At 35.1% G+C, this 19,545-nt stretch overlaps 1 protein-coding gene across 1 annotated transcript in view; it reads right to left on the bottom strand.

Moving 5' to 3' along the window:
• Exn (Ephexin) overlaps positions 1-19,545 on the bottom strand; it is a 28,623-nt gene that overhangs the window by 601 nt on the left and 8,477 nt on the right. Inside the window, exons 5-14 of the mRNA XM_018449482.1 lie at positions 18,901-19,424; positions 17,467-17,609; positions 6,363-6,896; positions 5,655-5,755; positions 4,676-4,784; positions 4,210-4,561; positions 3,949-4,062; positions 3,573-3,734; positions 3,285-3,479; positions 2,447-2,763 (exon numbers count right to left, since the gene is read on the bottom strand). Of these exons, the coding sequence (XP_018304984.1) occupies positions 2,447-2,763; positions 3,285-3,479; positions 3,573-3,734; positions 3,949-4,062; positions 4,210-4,561; positions 4,676-4,784; positions 5,655-5,755; positions 6,363-6,896; positions 17,467-17,609; positions 18,901-19,424 (2,551 nt within the window). The remainder of the gene's footprint in view (positions 1-2,446; positions 2,764-3,284; positions 3,480-3,572; positions 3,735-3,948; positions 4,063-4,209; positions 4,562-4,675; positions 4,785-5,654; positions 5,756-6,362; positions 6,897-17,466; positions 17,610-18,900; positions 19,425-19,545) is intronic.

Below are 19,545 nucleotides of genomic sequence, written 5' to 3'. Positions count from 1 at the left end.
TTTTGTGAGAAAACTAGAGTGTGTTTCTGATATTTTTCAATTATTTTTCAATTATTATATACAGGGTGTCCCATAACTCACCTGACAACGCTCGTGGGCAGGTAGAGCGGACTAAACTAAGTCGAAAAGTCCTCTACTATTTTGTAATTTTCGCAATAGTTAACAAGATATTAATTACTAAAAATTGCCGAATATTGGTCTTTAATAATTTTTTTCTCAAATACTATCAATTTTACAAAAAAACTGCAAGAGACAAAAATTGTCGGTGGGTTGTACATTCGGCAACAGTAGGCCGACCGGACGCTCTTATTCGGTTTAAACTTTAATATCTCCTTAACTATTGCTGACACCGCAAAATGGTACAGGACTTTTCGACTCAGTGTAGTCTGTTCTACCTACCCACGCACGAAATATTTTGCGGTCGTTGCCAGACACCCTGTATATATATATACGAGGGGGGACCCATAAGTTCCAGGAATTACGCTGTGGTGGGGAGGGAGAGTGGGGGAACCTATTGTTTGACCACATGTCCGTTAGTGTCACGCCACCTGCGTCAGTGTGCAAAGTTGTGTCGCTGTGAGTGCATCGGTTCGCCTGTGAGATTTTTTTTTGTAAAACAACTTTTTACATTTCGGCGAAAACGTAATGGCAGATTGTCGAGAACAACGCGCGGCTGTTCAAATGGTGGCAGATTGTCGAGAACAACGCGCGGCTGTGAAATTTTGTTTCCTGTTGGGGAAATCGGCCGCGGAAACTATTGTAATGCTTAAGACTGCTTATGGGGATGCTGCCTTAAGTAAAACCAGAGTTTACGATTGGTTTTCACGTTTTAAAAATGGAGAAATGTCTATTGAAGACCAATTTCGTTCAGGACGCCCCTCAACGTCAAGAACTGATGAAAACGTCGACAAAATCAATGCCCTCGTTCGTGAAGACCATCGCCGAACCATTGATCAACTCTGTGAGATGTCGGGAATGTCATGGAGTTCAATTCAGAGAATTTTATCCGAAGATTTGCACATGAGAAGGGTTGCAGCCAAATTCGTCCCGCGACTTCTCACAGACGAGCAAAGGGAGCGTCGACTTCAGGCATGTTTTGAGCTTCAAAATCAGCTCGAAGAGGACCCTGAATTTTTTTCCAAGGTGATTACTGGTGATGAATCGTGGTGCTATGGATACGACCCCGAAACAAAGCAGCAATCAAGCCAGTGGAAGACAGCTGGCTCTCCTCGTCCCAAAAAAGCTCGCCAAGTGAAGTCAAACATCAAGACAATGCTCATTTGTTTCTACAGTGGCAAAACGCTTTCCTTTCATATTCCTTTTGAGTCTGGGGAACAAAAACCTCCAAGTAGAGCTTCTGGTTGGCAGTTTGACCCGGGGGAACGAACTCCGCGTGCACAACACCTCTGCAATCGAATCTGCCACTGTGGAGGAGGTGAAACAAAAATCGCTGGAAGGCTTAAAGGACATCCCGATGAGTGAATTTAAAAACTGTTTTGAACAATGGAAGAATCGTTTGGAGAAGTGCGTTGTGGTCAATGGCGAATACTTTGAAGGTGATCAAAATTTGGTGTTAAAATATTGAGAAATAAAGAAGTTATGACGAAATTCCCGTTTTTTTTGGGTCCCCCCTCGTATATATATATATATATATATGAGATATTTTTTATAACTATTAAATTTTATATTTAATATTAATTTTGAAATTTATGAAACATTTTAAAGAAAATAATAAATTCTTATTAAGAAAATATTGTTTTTTTTCTTAAAGCCAAAACAATTCTATTGATAATATCTATTTAATAATAGGGGAAGGTCACCGATACCGACATACTACTTTATTTTTAGACAATATTTCTTAAACGAAAGGTAAAAATACAACTTCAAAAACATAAATACAAACTAAAAAAATTTCTTCTATCAGATAGTATAAGCAGTTTTTATAATACTGTTTGCAATTTTGCAATAATTAAGTTTTTCGTAAGTTATGCAAAAATGAGCGTCTGATAAAATGGGCTCCAAAACTGACATAGTAGGCAATATAATGTCAATATTCCTATTCTATAAATAAAAATATATCCTATTCTGTCAAAGAAAACTAATTTATGAAACCATAAACATTTAAAATATCATCAATAATACAGTCACCATTATTTTAATTATGCAATTTGCAAAAGAACACCATAAGAATTTTCTTCTCAGATTCATAGAATTTGTTTTTAGCTGATTTGGTATAGAAATAAGCTACAAATATATGAAAATTATGAGTTTGTACTTCTTTAATTAGCTAAACAGATCACGTTTTTATTAGTATTATATTAATAAGACGCAAAGGTTAGTTTTTAAGAAATAAGGGGACGTCGCTTTAGGAGACCTATGTCAGTATCGGTGACCTTCCTCTATATATGGAACATTTATGAAAAAGATTGTGGCGTGAATATATTACCTGATTGTAACGACAGCTCGTCAGGTTGATTTGGCAAATATGGATATTTGGCCATCACTTGCGGGCAGTCCCAAGATTCATATAACGTTTCCCCAACTAAACCACGTTTGGGTGGTGAGACAGCCTCCAGCCATCGTTCTCGTTCTGTGTTATTTTCACATGTTAAGATGTATTCTACGTGGCGACCGCAATGGTTCTCCAGAAAAGTCAGTATCATAGCATTCCGTCCAGCGAATGGCGATTCTTCGGAAGCCGACTCTAAAGCCAGAAGATTCCGTTTGCACGCGTCTATGACGGTGTAGCATTCGTCATGAGCACTGCAAAGTATTTTATTTTAAACTTCGTTCTTATCAATGAAAGAATTTATTCGAAAAAAGAAACCTATAAAAAAATATTATAAGTTATATTATAATATAAATTGTATTCCTGAAGATCCATTTATTCGTATTTTTTCTATATAAGAATAAGCCGAAAGACAATTTTTAAAAGAATATTTCGAAGATTTCATAAAAATCTAGACGTAAAATATTTCGAAGACATTATACAAATGTCTTTCTGATAATTTCATAAGACACCCCCATAATTTTAAGACATTCTTGCTGTTTTTAATAATATTTCATTGATACTGAACTATATTAGCCCTTGAAGGACATAAATCTTCAAACAATAACAATAAATAAGTTAAAAATCAGCTCAATTTTCCAAAGTAAAAAGCAAAGGACAACTCTCTCTCTTTCTCATAAAAATTATAATTATAATGAAACTAGTTGTGGTAGAAACCGGGATGCAACGAAACAAACAAATGTAATTATGTCAATTATGTTAAATGATATCTTACTTAGATTTCAATTTCGTGACTAGAAGATAATCAGTGAGTAATAGAAGGTAGAGTGGTGTCTTGGTAAATTTCTTTCCGAATGTGAGTTTATATTCAGTGTCCGTTTTCATCGACAGTTGCACGACCGATCCACTTCGAACTAACTGCTTGCCTCTCAACATGATTGGCTTAATTTTCGAACTATACTCCAGTTTCCTGTGATTAAAGATATGTAACTTATTTCATAATATATAATACGTAAAAGAACGTACAAAAGAATGTATAATATCAAATAATAATATGCAATACCTTGCCAAAGCTTCCATTTCGGCTTCCTGTGCAGCAGCTCGCGCACCTTCGTTGCATTCAGCAACGACGTTGCTCAAAGTCGATAAGACCTTTTCCCAAAATATTCTGTCTGAATTTCCCATCGATAATTTGGAAAGAATGGCGTCAGCTAATAAGGGTAGTCTGCGCAGAATTATTGATGTGTAAATGATTTCTTTAATTCTACATAAATCGATTAATAATAATTACGTGAAATGCAAAATTAACACACACTACTAAATAAACTTCAATATGTCAAGACAGTAATTGTGTATCCAGACAACATGCATATCCAAAATCGGGACACAAGGCGTCGTAAAGAGGATTATTTTTTATATTCATATCGTATTATACTCACCTTGTAACACGCTGCATTGGTAGCATTAGAAAGGAATGTAGAGATAGATTTTGGCATGCCGGTTGCATTTCTATACGTTTGACAGTCTCCAAGAACTTTACGCCTCTTCGAGCTCTGCAAATAGAATAAATAATAATAACTATATCCCAAACAATATGTATTTATTATATTATTATATCTCAAACAAAAATATATTTTATCTAAATCCTTTTCAAAATACAAATATAAAATGCGATTTTATGGCATCGCTAATTATCTTACTTGAGTTCTTTCAGGGCTGTATCTATGCTGACTTGATTCGAGCAATACGCTACGTATGTGGCCTGACATTTTTCGGCGTGTTTCAGTAAGACTTCCGATAAACCCGGCAACATCGGATCTTCTCTCCACACAGCTTCTAATTCAGCTAGGAACGTTTGCGATGCCGACAATACGCTTGGCACCCCACCGAACAATTTCTTTCTTTCGATCGGCGTTAGAATCTCATTTATTAGTATGTGATTATTGAGGAACTCATTCTCTAGGACCCGAAGAGAATTTAAGTACGACGCTTCGGAAGTCAAGATCTCAAACTTCGCTTCTTGAATCTTCTTCTCTTCCGGTGTTAACTTCTCTAATATTTAAATTCTTTTGCTAATTTTTTATGATATCTTCTTATTCTCGATATACTTCACTATATATGAAAAATATTTTTCTAATTAAATGTACATTATATTGTTTAACTTACGTAAGAGGCCACTGTGTATCACTTGTGGAGTATGACACCAAAGCATTCTTTGCCCTGCTCTGGTAAGATTCGCTGTGGCTGGTTCCATCTTCCTCATCATATCTTCTACCTGTAAAAATGAAAAATTATATAGCAACATCGTATAAAGTAGCACTGTGTTGTTTAAATTTTATAAATCGTAAAATAAAAAATAATTTGTCATATAGTTTTAAAAAGTTTTAAAAGTAAAAATTCTTTTAGTAAACTATGCAATACAAAATACAATAAAATATAAGGAAGAAGAATTAATATTTTTATTTTTTAAATAACTGTATAAATCCTAAAAAAAAATAAGAATTCTTTTTAATTCTTATTAATTCTTCTTCAATTAATTGAAGACAATAATAATAAAAATCCGGGCAAGAGAGAATAGGCGCTAAAAATTGTGCACTAATATTATAAGAATTCAAAATTAATAAAAAAAATCTTGTTACATTATACAGGGCGCCCTATAAAGACCCGAACAACGCTTAAGGGGAGATTCCTGAGATTATTTTGAGACGAAAATTCTAATACCAAAATGTTGAGGCTATAATAACTTTTGAATTATAATTGGTCAAAGATAGTGTAATTCGAAAACTATTATAGCTTCGATATTTTCATTATTAGGATTTTCATTTTAAAATGTTCAAAAGAATCCAGAAATGATAATAGAGGCTATAAAAGTAAAATGATTTTTTACTTATAAGCATTTAAAGTCAGCTTATAGTTCAAAAAATTGTTGTAGTCTCGACATTTTCGTATTAGGATTTTCGTCTCAAAATAATCTCAGGAATCTCCTCTTAAGCGTTGTTCGGGTCTTTACAGGACACCCTGTATATATAAAGAATACACATTAATATATTTTATTTACCAAAATCATCAATAAAAATATCTATTCGAAAAAATTTCTTTGGAAAAATGCCTTGTATATGAATTTTAATTAATGTAAGAACATTACCTCTTCGTAGCCTTCGGAATCCGATTCGAAAGCAACACGAGCCACCGCAGCCGCATAGAACTGGTAGAGAGGCTCTTGATCGGCGAGCACACTGTAATGATCTAAAACAATAATATTTTGTCAATGCAGCTGATTTCCGTAATTCATGGAAGAACGACAATCAAGTATCAACGAGACCGCATAAATCTTTTGGCGTGTACGTTAATTAATTAGTAGGAAGTACCATTATAGAGTCCCGTGAAAGTGCAGTACAAACGTGCGCTTTTTACGCGTCGGTGCAGCGAGTGGAATTCTTATGCATATAAAAATACCAAAAACCGTAGAGCAAAAACTTGTTACTTGGCTTATGAGAATCGCTGAATTATTTAGCCTGTGCTTGGTAAAGTCAGGTTACTCTCATAGATGCGTTAATAAAACTCGTTTTCTCTCGCGATCGTTTGTAATGTCTAATTTATTATTTAAATAAATTTACAACGAATCATCTATAGACTATTTTGCGTTCCTGAAATCTTATTGTTAAACAACTGTCTGTAATAATACTTCTGCTTTTAAGATATATCATCATCCACAATAATTTAATTCACATTTATTTATCAATTTAGAATAGCGCATCCATTTCGTAGAATTCAATAGCATTATCGTGCACGTAATTGCCGTAAATTAGAAGAGAAAAAAAAATTATAATTTGGAAACTATTGAGAGACTCACCGACATCGGTGTCTGTCGGAGTTCTTGAAGAGTCGTCGCTGCCGCTTCCCATATATTGACTATTGGTATAAATCGCCTCCTTGACGATGCCGTTGTTATTATCGCGAATGCCATCATTTCCGTTGTTCTCATCGAGGTAGAAAGTTGGCGGGCCAACGATACTCTTTCGGCTGAAGTGCTTTAACCGGAAATTGAAATACTTTCCAACATCGGCGTGAGGCTCGTTGACGGATTGCTCCTTGTCGTCAAAGCCAGACTCGTCGACGGATGTCCGCCGCCTGATCCTGCCGAGACTGCCTTTGGTGATGCTCCAGGTTCTGCGTAGCATCTTTATTCGCTTGCCCAAGGTCTGAGTTAAACTGATCTCCCTTGGCGGCGGTAGAGTCGGTCTTGTAGGACATTCCAAATAAGCATCGATCACGCGATCACTGCGGGACTGTCGCGTAATGTCCGTTTCCGTCTCTGAATCGCTGCTGAGGTCATTCGGTTGGCAGGAATACAGACTCTCGTATGTACTATCATCGGAAATGTTATCTGATAAAGAAAAAGTCCGATCAGGGAAACCGGAAGTTACCAAGCTGTTATGAGGATGTTATACCCCATTCTTCGTTCTTTTTTTAACTTCAAACGTAGCGAGAAAGTGTCTTTGTATAATCAGTTGTAAAAAGGATTTTTAAGATATAGATTAATATTATATCTTAATCTTTATACTATTTAATATATATATATAGTCTATAAGAATTCGCAATGAAATTAAAATAGCTTTTATATAGATAGTACCCCAGTGAAATTCAGATTCCAGACTGTAAAAAGAAATGTAATTATAATATGTATAATTTTTAATTGATTTATAATTATGATCATGTGTGTGTGTGTGCAAAATTGATACATAAAGCTTTATTTAGTTTATTCAATAAATATAATAAACATAAACAAAAATATCGTAGGTCATCAGTGATCTATACACAGCGTAGCGCAGGACAAATCACTTAAAATTAGCGCGGCACGGAACGTGTTAAACATCCTCAGGCTGTTTCAAGGATATTTGAAAAATAATATTAGAACAGATAGAAATACAGTGCCGTTCATTGAACGTTCTCTGACAATCAGTACTTAAATTTACTTTTGTCTTATGCTCGTTTCCAAGTAATTTAATTTTTTATTTTAGTTCAACTAACTCTTCATCTTTTTCTAATTCTAATGCCCATTTCTACCACACTCAGAGAAAAAAGTCGTATCAGTAACTATAAATTTATAGTGAAATAGCGTCTCAACTATATACATAATATTAAATTCTTAATAAGAATACTAGATTAAGTGAACTAAGAAAATATAGTACATTAACCATATAAACAATTTATAAATGGTTAATATTACTATATTTTCTTAGTTCACTTAATTTACTTATTGTTGTTATTAAAGCTTTATAATACATAGTTACAAATTTGTGTATGCATTTCTTATTTATTTTTGTCTTCCAAGTTTGAAACCAACGCTGCGCCTTTTATCGTAAGCTGAGGGGTTTCCTTCTTAGGAGAAAAAAACTGAACTCCGCTACGTCCCTCTGGTGACAAAGCCGCGTACTACTCGTACTGAGCGACCCTTTAAAAATTTTTGTCTAAACTAGAAAAATGTAATTGTTATATCTATTTGCATGAAGTCCAAGTAACTACTCAATGTAGTTGAGTCACTATTTCACTACCAATTAATAGTGCATACAATTTGTTACCGTGACTATATTTTTATAATATTCAGCACTACTTTAGTTTCTATTACTTTGTAAAACTAGTTACAGGTACTTCAATTGCAAAAGTTGCCAAATTTATAGTTGCTAGAACTATTTTCTCTCAATGCAATGTAGTTTAATTTTAATCTTAGTTCAACTAACTCATCTTTTTCTAGTTTTAAGAATTAGAAAAAGATGAAGAGCAAGAAGTACCGATAACCCAATTAAAGTTAATTTATGTTGGTAGAGAAACAGGTATATTAATAAATATATCACGAAAGGAAGGAAATTTAAACGTCAGACGTCGATAAAAAATTTCAACAATCCACAATTCTTTTCATCTTTTCGATAGCGTTTTCTGAGGTACCCCGCATAGGTACCTTCGTGCACGTAACATGACGTCTCCTGGGTGTCCACATCATCGTCGAGACTGATGACGCGCAGTTGCACCAGGCCCTGAGTTCTCCGTGGCAGATCGTCGCCCCGGCCCATCGATTTCCATTCCTCAGCGGTCTTTTGCGTCTCGCTGCCGATGAGAAGTATCGATCCGCCGCCTAGGCTGACGGCCACTTGAAATCATCCGGTTTCAAGGTCAGACTCGCCGAGCCAAAACCGAAGAATCCAGAGGCATGCACGCTCTCACCCACGCGCGCTGGACCACGAACGAGGGAACGCGAGAGAATATAATACTGGGAGTCAGCGCGATAAGGACAAACACGCACAAGGTGAGTCAAATATGGCGAAATATGCGATCAGATTCCCCACCACAATGGAATTTCGTATCCATCGACGATGACGAACTTTCGTTTTGCAGAGTTGGCTGACAATCGACAGTTTTATGTAATACGCACGTAATCGAAAAATATCTATCGAAATATTTGTTCAAACGTCCTCGCGAAGATTTCACGGATAAATTAAGATTCATCGTGCGTCGTGAATGATGATCGAGCATGAATTCGAACGAGCTTTTCTGAGAGGAAAAGAGAGTGTAGTTTACTATGATCTTCTTTGCAATCTCTCAGAAGAAAGTAGAAACTCTGATTACTTTTCCGCGCTGCTTCCCTAAGAGTAACTTGCGAGCATCATCTAGCTATGACAATCTATGTTAAAACGAGAAAGGAATTTTTGATGAATTAATCCCTCTACATTCAGATCTATATTCAAACTTTTAACGGATACTGAGAATACTTCTTGAAAATGAACGAACCAGAAGATTCTGATCATATCAGAATTCTGCACAGTAAAAAATATTTTGGTCCACTACATTCCTTGTTAAAATTTTGTGTTGAATTTTTAACATATTCGAGTGTTAATTTAACATAATGTGATTATGTTATTTAAATTTATGTTAAATTTATGTTAAATTAAATTGAATATTCAACATTTCTTAGTGTCAAAATAACACAATTTATGAGTAAATTAGCAAATAACATAAAATAACATAAAATAACAATGATGAATGAATAAAATATGTTCTTGAGGCTTTCACGGGTGTTACCTATTTAGTATCAGGCTGCTCCTCGCCCTGATGAAGTGAACTGCAAGGTTCACGAAACGTTGGCATTCCAAGAATGGATCTGAACACGGAGAAAACCCGCGAAACGCAAGATTGTCGAATAAAATATGTGTTAATTAATACATCATAAATGTTAATTTTGCTTAAAAAAAATATGTTTTCACAGTTTGTTTACGAACTCTGTCAGTATTATCCTTTTTGTTTTTTAAAATAATATTTGTGTTAACTTCTAACATATTTATCTTGCATTAAATTAATACATAAATTTGAGTGGATCGTTTGGGACACACGAAATGTCCTAAATTTAAAACAAATTTTTCAGTGTGATTATCTCAACCAAAATATAATAAAATATAACAGATTGTCAACTGTAAAATTCTTGTCTATTTTCAACCAGAATTCCAACTAATGCAATTAGACTCTTTTTTCTATTGTAGTACCTATATAAAGACTTAGATACAGAAGATAATGTAAGAATGAAATCATGAAATGTACAAGTTATACACTTCATCGCACTGGCAGAATGTAACGAAATCTTCGCAATTTAGAATTGGAGTAAAGACATGGCAACGAATATGTGAGAAAAGTTCTAAATATAACATAGAACGCAATTAGAAAACATGTTTATTATGCCGGCGATTTCTCATCGATGGCGCGATCGACGAATCAAGGACGTTTGTGAAGGAAGTTCCGCGACAACTGCCCAAGGAACACAACAAGAGAAAGTAAAAATACTTCATTTTAACGTCATGAAAGTCAAAATAATAATTTTTACTACATAATGATAAATTTTACTGTTTATTGATGTTAAAAATTAAGACAAAGTTATTTTTTATTTTTGGTTGAATTTTGTGTATTCCTTGAGTGGTCCATCGTTACGGTTGCTCCTGCTGAAGATTCCACTATCTCGTCAGAAATCGATTGTCACTATTAAAATTGTTACTGTTTTGTAGTGCATTCTCTAAAAGAAAAATCATCAAATCTTTTCCATCAGCCGGAGAGCTAGAAATTCGTTCAAAAAACTGGAGTCCAAAAGCTGAAAATCTGGGAGACGAATAATCGTGATTATTCTCCAGTTTGGAGATCTCCGTTCGAAATTTGGCGAAATTCGGCGTGTTCGAGGACGCGGGCGTGCGCGAGCAAGCAGCGGCTATCGGGCCTCTCTCGTTCCTTTACCTTGCGTGTTGGGTCGTCGGATCTTCAGCGTCTCTCTCATTTCCACATCTCGTCTCGGAGCGCAACTCGACGAGTGAGACGCGAGTTCCGACGAACGCGAAACGCGTCCGCGATCGATCGCGCGCGCTTCGCACACGTTTTCGTGCGGCAGGAAAAGAGATTTTTTTCCCGCGAGGAAACTCCGTCTTTCTTGCGCGACGACTTGTTTCGATGATTTTCGCGTTGCGAGAGAACCGCAAAAGAAGCGACCGTACAGCTCGCGTCTCGGCCGTGACTGACAATGAGAGCGCGCAATTGGCGCTTTCACCTCGCGCGCTGGTTTCTTAAGGAGCTCTCACACGATCTCTTTAAAGCAACTCTCACACAATAAGCTTATTCGAGGAATAAAGCGTTCAGTTTATACCCATTTCTATCTCAATGTAAATTAATTTTAATTTCGCTTCAACTACACTCAGAGAAAAAAGTCGTATCAGTAACTATAAATTTGTAGTGAAATAGCGCCTCAACTATATACATATTATTAAATTTTAATAAGACTACTAGATTAAGTGAACTAAGAAAATATAGTACATTAACCATATAAACAATTTATAAATGATTACTATATTACTATATTTTCTTAGTTCACTTAATTTACTTATTGTTTTTATTAAAGCTTTATAATACATAGTTACAAATTTGTGTATGCATTTCTTATTTATTTTTGTCTTCCAAGTTTGAAACTAACGCTGCGCCTTTTATCGTAAGCTGAATGGTTTCCTTCTTAGGAGAAACTGAACTCCGCTACGTCCCTCTGGCGACAAAGCCGCGTACTACTCGTACTGAGCGACCCTTTAAAAATTTTTGTCTAAACTAGAAAAATGTAATTGTTATATCTATTTGCATGAAGTCCAAGTAACTACTCAATGTAGTTGAGTCACTATTTCACTACCAATTAATAGTGCATACAATTTGTTACCGTGACTATATTTTTATAACATTCAGCACTACTGTAGTTTCTATTGTTTTGTAAAAGGTACTTCAATTGCAAAAGTTGCCAAATTTATAGTTGCTAGAACTATTTCGTCTTCTCTCAGTGTAATTCTTCATCTTTTTCTAGTTTTGAGAATTAAAAAAAGATGCAGACTAAACTGAACTGGGACATTAAAGTTAATCTACATTGATAGAAACGGACATTAGACTTACGTTAAAACATCGACGATTTTTTCTAATTCTTAGAAAAAGATGAAGAGTTAATTGAACCAAGATTAAAATTAAACTACATTGGTAGAAAGGAGTATTAGACCTACGTTAACATTTTCAACGGTATTTTAGGGATGTCTAAGAAGGATGTGAAGTTGATTGGATGAATGTTAAAAAAGATAAATTTTTTTTTACAGTAAACGCATATTTAGATTATTAATATTTTCCCCTATAGATACAAATATTATTGGTAGATACAACTTAATGTACTGTTTTATGAAATAGTGATATGAATGATAATATAATAGAAATAGTGAACTGAGAGTGACACATACAATATTTTTTAAACAATTTAAAAACATTTCTTTTATGTATTTTGTGTCAAGTATATTTTGCAAAGTAGAGTTACTCTTGTAGTTTAATAATTTTTGTATCAAATTTCTTATGAATAAAAAAATTTTATAAAATCTTTGTTTTTAAAGGAATATGAGACTTTTGCGAGATTTTAAATTTTGTGCAAGAAATAAGGTGCAATTTCATGCAACGAAGGAAAGCTGGCTTTTTACCTTACTTTACCACAATCAAAGCAGCGTTTAAAAGCTGCTTCGCTCTTCTCCTGCTTCCTTTTCATGGAGCGTATCTTCGCTATTTTTAGATAAATATTTACTTTATGTCCTGTTAATTATTGGATATAAAAATCAAAGAATCTATAGACAATAGCAAAGCAATCTGTAATATTGTAAAATTTAAATAAACAATAATTAAGGGGATGGGTGGAATAAAGGCCTAATTGTAAAATCTTGATATTAATAAAAATTAAAATAACTTGCTACTTTTTTATTATACACAAATGAGTACGGTATTGAATGAATTTATGTAATGTCTTTAAGAAGTTACATGTTACAATACTTTTCTGTTACGATCAATATTACATGAAAAAGCTAATTGCTAGAAAAAGGGCCGAAGTAGAATTGTGCCTTTATTCCGTCCTCAATTTTATCAGTATTTATATGCGATACTGACAGATCTGTGCTAAATCGGTTCAGTCGTGTGAAGACCCCTTTAAAAAGTGGTATCTACTCTTGGCGAAATAAGTTTACACCGTCAAGCATTAGATTTCGTGAGAAACCTCATCAAGCATTACCGTGAAGAATAAAATGAAATCTTATTTTTTCGTAGAAATCTTAGTTTACGAAAGTCCTGCACTAGGTGTTTGGAAAATTCTTATCTTCCTATGGATGCTTTACAGTGTGCACGGTGTAAAATATATTATTGGGCAAGCATCAAATGCATTAAATGATTCCTTTTTTTTTTGCTAAAGTACAGTTAACGTACAATGATAGACAACGCAGTATCAGGATGAGAGATTTTTATTATCGTGCGCATCAAGCATGCAGAGAGTAGCGAGCTTACAATCAAGCCGATCGTTAATACATATTCGAGGCAATGACCGTGTAAAATGAAATCGTTTTTTCATAAAACGGGACACTTGAAACCGTTTTCAGTTTCTTGCTTGAATTAGCGGAAGCCACGCAGTCGGAGTAATATTCATTAAACGTATTATTAACTGACATTCGTTTTCATCATACTTTATCTCCATCTCGAATTAATAGCCGGTTTCTCGTATAGTTTGTATCAGTCACGTGCTTGTATCACTCAAGCGGTTTAACCCATCCTCCAATTCTTGCGTGTGAAATTACCGTTTCTCGCTTTGCACGTCTAGCGTTAGTTTTCTTACGAATAAAACGCATTTCGCATTATGGTAGACAGCTTACGACATCCTCATCTATTGAACTAACGGCCCATATGGTGTTCGTATGTGCGAGGAGGAGGAAAAAAAATAATTACGCACGCATGTGCGCGTTACGTGATCACGTTCGTCAGTCGTAGTACAAACACGTATGACGAACAAGTAACTTTTACCTGAACATTATAATACGCGATTATGCGATCATCCTTACTGATATCACGGTATAAATCACGGTATCGTGCGAGCCGTACCGTCGTCCTCGCGAAGTTAAATTGGTGTCTTCGGCACGGCATTTTTATTCATAAATCCGCTCGTCATTCTAAACCGAGCTAGATTCAATTAAGTCGATTTTATTTGATAAGTTATACAATACGTTGCATCATTAGAATGCCTTTTCATCAGATGACTGACTGCGTTAACATAAAAATGATGTTCGTAAATTAATTAGTGTAATTAACGTGAGGTATGAGTTAAGAAAAATTTTGAGCGGTGAAAATTCATTTATGTATTGCTACTCTTTGCATCTTAACACGTAATAATTATTTTGAAATATTGTATGAAATTATGTGTATGAATTATATGTACATTTTTGTTTTCGATAATAACAATCAGATAATCTGTAGATATTGAAAATTATGTCAACTCTCTTAAAAAAATTGTTATTAACATTATTTTTTAAATAATAATTTTTTTCAATAGCTGATGATGAAAATTATTCTATTCATACTTGGACAAAAATGATTAAATGGAGAGTATGAAAAATAAGAGAATATTAAAAGAAATTGTGATAAGCACTAATTCTATAGAATTGAATTATTAAACTCCAAAGATATTACAGTACAAATACAGCCAAAAAGTCTCTCTTCTAAATTCTTTCAACTATGTCAAATGAAATAAACAAAATTCTCTTAATATTTTACTTTAAATGAAAGTATCCATCTTAATAATTAATTAAAACAAATACAGATAAAGAAAGTAGGAAAATATATGAACAAATAATAGAAGATATAAATATAATATAAGAAGATATAAATATAATACGTTGCAGAGTTAATCCTTTTTATTCTTCTTTTTATTTTTTTATTGCTTATCATTTAAATTTACGAATGTAGTTATTTTTACATAGAATACAGATAACAGATAGAAAGTAGAAATTAAAAAAATAATTTCATCGCTAAGGCACTGATACAATTTAAAAAAATGATTTTGTTGCAATTTCTATAGATTATTTACTGTATTATGTGATTATTTTTTTTTATTATCAAAGAAATAATCACATCCAATTGCCATGACTAATTTTATTGATTAAAATTTCCCTTCTTCGCAGCTCGATGTGAAAATTATTGTCGTCAGCGAATTATTTTCGATGCAAACGCGTTTGGCTCGCGTTCCTCGCGCGTAACTGCGTATGCATTCCGATCATGCAGCGATGTGCAGCGGAACTCGGAATTAATGGAGAGTAGGTGCTTTGTCGTGGTACTTCGACCTTGCACGGTCTTGTCTTTTAATTACACTAAAGGTGGTACTGGCGGCACCACCTTTATGCGTCGATTCAATTACACCCACCGTCCTTCGAATACGACGTTCGTGATCGCGACAAACACGATTACGGATTACCACGCCTTGCTCACTCGTTTGTTGTCTCGTTACACAAAGTCGCAGAACCATGTTCAGCCGTGACACTGTTAGGATGTATACACTACTTCTTACTATATATAGTATATAATTATCGACGCAAAACTTGTTTGGAGTGAAGTCGTTTCTGGCATATTAATTTCCGAATGGTGCCAATTCTGGCTTGGGAATCCCGAAGACGTGGCGAACGCTCGCTGATCAACGTCTTGCGATATTAGAAATTCGGTATCGTCATTAGGACTTTCTCAGGTGTAATTACGGACTTGCATTAAACCTGCCGGAACACACACACGTTTCCAGAAAGTAAAAGTCTCACGTTCGATCTATACATCAATTTGCGAATCCGCCTTTCGTATATAATCGATAATAGAATCTTGAAACAAGACGCTTTGATTATTATATTATTTAACAAGTGAGAATATCTCCTATCGATGATAATAATTTTCATCTCAAGTTATAATTATCCTGCGGAAGTAAACTGTAAAATATCAGAGGAAATTTCGGATTAAAGATCGTTTTTCGAATTTATAGAATCAATTTGTTGGTATACTTTTCATACATATGTAATAACAGGATTTCAAGTTTTAATTGTAGCATTTGCCAATGCTACAAATTTGCCAATGAACTTCTTACTCATTTCTAAAAATAAGATCTTGATAATAGTGCTAACAGTTTTTCTCAGTGGCATCAATATACGTCTTATCTATCTTTGTTATCTCGACAAGGAGATAATAACAATTGTCTTTTACTTACTATTATACGAATACGAATGTTTACGAATGCTGTACTTTAATTGTATTTTTTTGCCAAGAAGTTACCGTGTGAATGACAAAAAGCTTGAACAAGATCCGTCACTTGTGCGACGTATCATTCAGGAAGACTACATCATCGATGTCGAAAGTACGAATTGTCGAAACACAGTTCGAGGAAAACAGTCACCCATTGGAGAGTCACTGGGTGGTTCCGTGATGCGAGCGTTTGTGTAATGCATTTATAAATATTGAGAGAGAGAGAGAGAGAGAGAGAGAGAGAGAGAGAGAGAGAGAGAAAGAGACGATAGCTATATACAGTGAGAGCAAAAAGTCGTACAAGGAAATTTGTTATAAAAAAAGTCTTATTTGTAGAAAATAAACATTAATTAGCAATTTTATACAATGAATATATTCTATTCTAACACAAACAAATGAGCTTCGCATGTATTCCTGATTTTAAAAGCCAAATTTCTCGACTGTACGAATACTTTTTGAGCATTCAAACAATACAATTTTTAATTTTCGCTTATTTTTTAGATGATATATTTTTTATAATTAATACACATCTTTTTGGTATATATAATTTTAAGAAACATACAGCCTATTTTATTCTTTATGAATAAATTGTTAATTACCCAACAAGAAATGATCGTCGATCAAACGTCGAATCGACATCAAATTGATGTTGAAATCATTGTATCGATTTAATATCAATTCGATGACTCATTTCTAGCTGGATAATATTAACTTTTTTAAAAATAAAGTTATTTAAAAAAATATTTTCTCTGTACGAATGCTTTTTGCGCTCACTGTATATACCATTCTATTTTAGCGGTATATTTTTGTCGTCTACCATCAAACTGCCGGTAGACTAGTGCCTATGGTAAGTGTTATACAATTAGACAGATGAGTAATCTCATCGAAATCACTTATATATAATACATAAATTAATTAAAATCTCGATAAGTAAAGAAAACATGATGTCGTTGCACGACCACATGCTTATGTAATAAGACAAGATAAAGTGAAATTATTCTTTTCATTTTCCCGCGAATGTCACTCAACATCCTTGCAACAGACCTGAACTTATTATGTATGTGCGCTGTATAATTTTAAATAAGCACATAGTGCAGTGGCAGCGTTCTTCTCTGAAAGAGCTTCTCACGCAAAAATCTTACGTCGATGCGAGTCACGCATTTACGTACATATATCCACGCAGTGCAATTTGCAGAACGCCAGCAGTTGTTGCGGAATGTCTTCAAGGAGAGACACCCGTGTATTCTTAGCGACATTACGTGCATCGTGCATTACTTATGGCACGCGCCGTTTACTCAACAGTAAGTAAAATGTCCTTCTCCAGTACTCACCGTCAAGCGTGGTATCGTGGGTCATCCGTGTCGTCTTGATGCTTCTGCGAGATCTCCTGGATCGTTGTTTCCTAACATTCCGCGACCATCGTTGAGCAAGCTTCTTCTTGCCCGATGTGATTTGTCCTTCAGTTCCTTTTCCGCTGAAATTTTAGGTTTACATGTATTCGTTGCAATCATATCGAATATCTAGTTATAACGGCATTCAATAGTTTTAAGTCTTATTGGGTGCGTTCCGCTCGCAACGCTCATGGAATCATTTCATTCTTGTTGTTTATCAAACGTTAAACAAAGACAAATGATGCTTGCCACCGTTGTGAGCACCAAATGTAACGCATCCATTGTCTTTGTCAGCGCTATGATTATCTAAGATTCGATAACGTCGTATTAATCATGGTAAAAAGCTTATTCATTCCCAGACGGAATGCGGTGATAACGATATTTAACATGATGTCGTTTCACGCCGTGTTATCATATAATGCTATCGTGACGACGTTCTCCATATTGTGTTTTTGAAACACTTGCGACGAACGATTCGCCACGTGTGTATATTAACCTCGTGGGTCTAATAATGATTAATCGCCTTTAACCGAGGTGAAGGCAATTAGCCATGCTGTTTTCAATTCCGCACTGTTATCGCTGTAACGAAGTCGCGAAAAAAATGTGTGTACCTTCGAAGCCTTATCGCGCGTGCCGAGCGAATTCCTTTCGCGATGGTATACCTGCTTGGCATGTGCTCTAGACAGGGAAATTAGACAGGGAAAGCCTGCAAGCAGCTTATTTTTTTAAAGATGTGTTAATCCTTAACTCATGTCGTGGGTCTATGTGTCATAGAGCCCATATTAAATTTTACTTAACAGAAAATTTATTATCCATATCAATATTATTAAGGGAGGAGCATGAAAGTCTACGCAAGTTCTTATAGCAAAAACAATTTTAATAACAAAAATTATTAAATAAGTTGATGGTACAAAGAATTGTTTTCGCCATAAGAACCTGTGTAAGTTTTCATGTTCCTTCCTTGATACATAATATTGATTTATTCTCAAAACCTTTGTTTGTTAATTATATGTTTATTAATTATACTTTAAATAAGAATCAAATTATTGATTATAAATTCCTGTTAGTTTTGATTAAAAATAGGTAAATGAGGATCTAGTGGATCCACGACGTTAGAATTAAGTGTAACATTTTTTCACGGCACTTAAGTTAAGGGTTAAAGGCTCGTTTGCGTATTCATGCTATGAGTACGCAATGCAATAATAATTCGGACGTTACATTTCGCGATGTCTTTAACATGGTTTTCGCAATCAAGTGTCGCGGTATCTCGTCTTTTATCGTTCATGAAAGATGAATTATTGTTCGCGTTTTTGTTTCCCACTTTTGCTGATCCTGAAGTTTTCCCACCGTTTTCTCATTCCCACGCTTACTTACCGCGGATCATTGGTCTGACAAGGGCAGTGTGAGGCGCACGAGGCTTCTTCCAGGTCCTCCCACTCAGATTCCTTGCCGTTCACCGAGATCGATCCTAAGACAGAGCCGGGTGTGGAGCCGGCATAAAGGCTATTGACACGTTCCTCACCGGGCAGACCGACATCGTCATATACATCCAACTCGTCCCGTTCCTCCTCATTCAGATGACTTTCGCAGTCCACGCTGGAATATTCATTGTTTGTCGTTGAGAAATACCGATCATCGTTCGCTGTTGGAGCGAAACGCGACATTTCCACCGCGTGACTCTCGGACGTTGCTCGCAATTCCACGGACAGCTCTTTGAACGATGTTTCGTCGTTGGTTTCCGGTATCAGATAATCGCTCTCGTCGATGGTTTTCAAATTATTTTGCTGTAAGTTAAGCGGCATCACATCGTCGTAAATCTCCTCGCAGTCCTTATTAGCATCGGGCGCTTCAACGTCGAGATAAGTGGTTGGTGGACCCACGTCGTCGTAGTCGGATTCCTGATAAGAAATTCATCATCATGCATTCTTTTTGTAATTTGAAGAAATAAGCGACGTTGCGCAGATGGATACACGTATCGACACGTATCGACACCGTCGCGAATTTTTGATGCGAAAAAGA

Source organism: Mycetomoellerius zeteki, unplaced genomic scaffold, assembly GCF_001594055.1.
Source record: "Mycetomoellerius zeteki isolate Tzet28-1 unplaced genomic scaffold, Tzet1.0 scaffold245, whole genome shotgun sequence".
Taxonomy (NCBI): domain Eukaryota; kingdom Metazoa; phylum Arthropoda; class Insecta; order Hymenoptera; family Formicidae; genus Mycetomoellerius; species Mycetomoellerius zeteki.
This window is presented reverse-complemented; position numbering and strand designations above follow the sequence as displayed.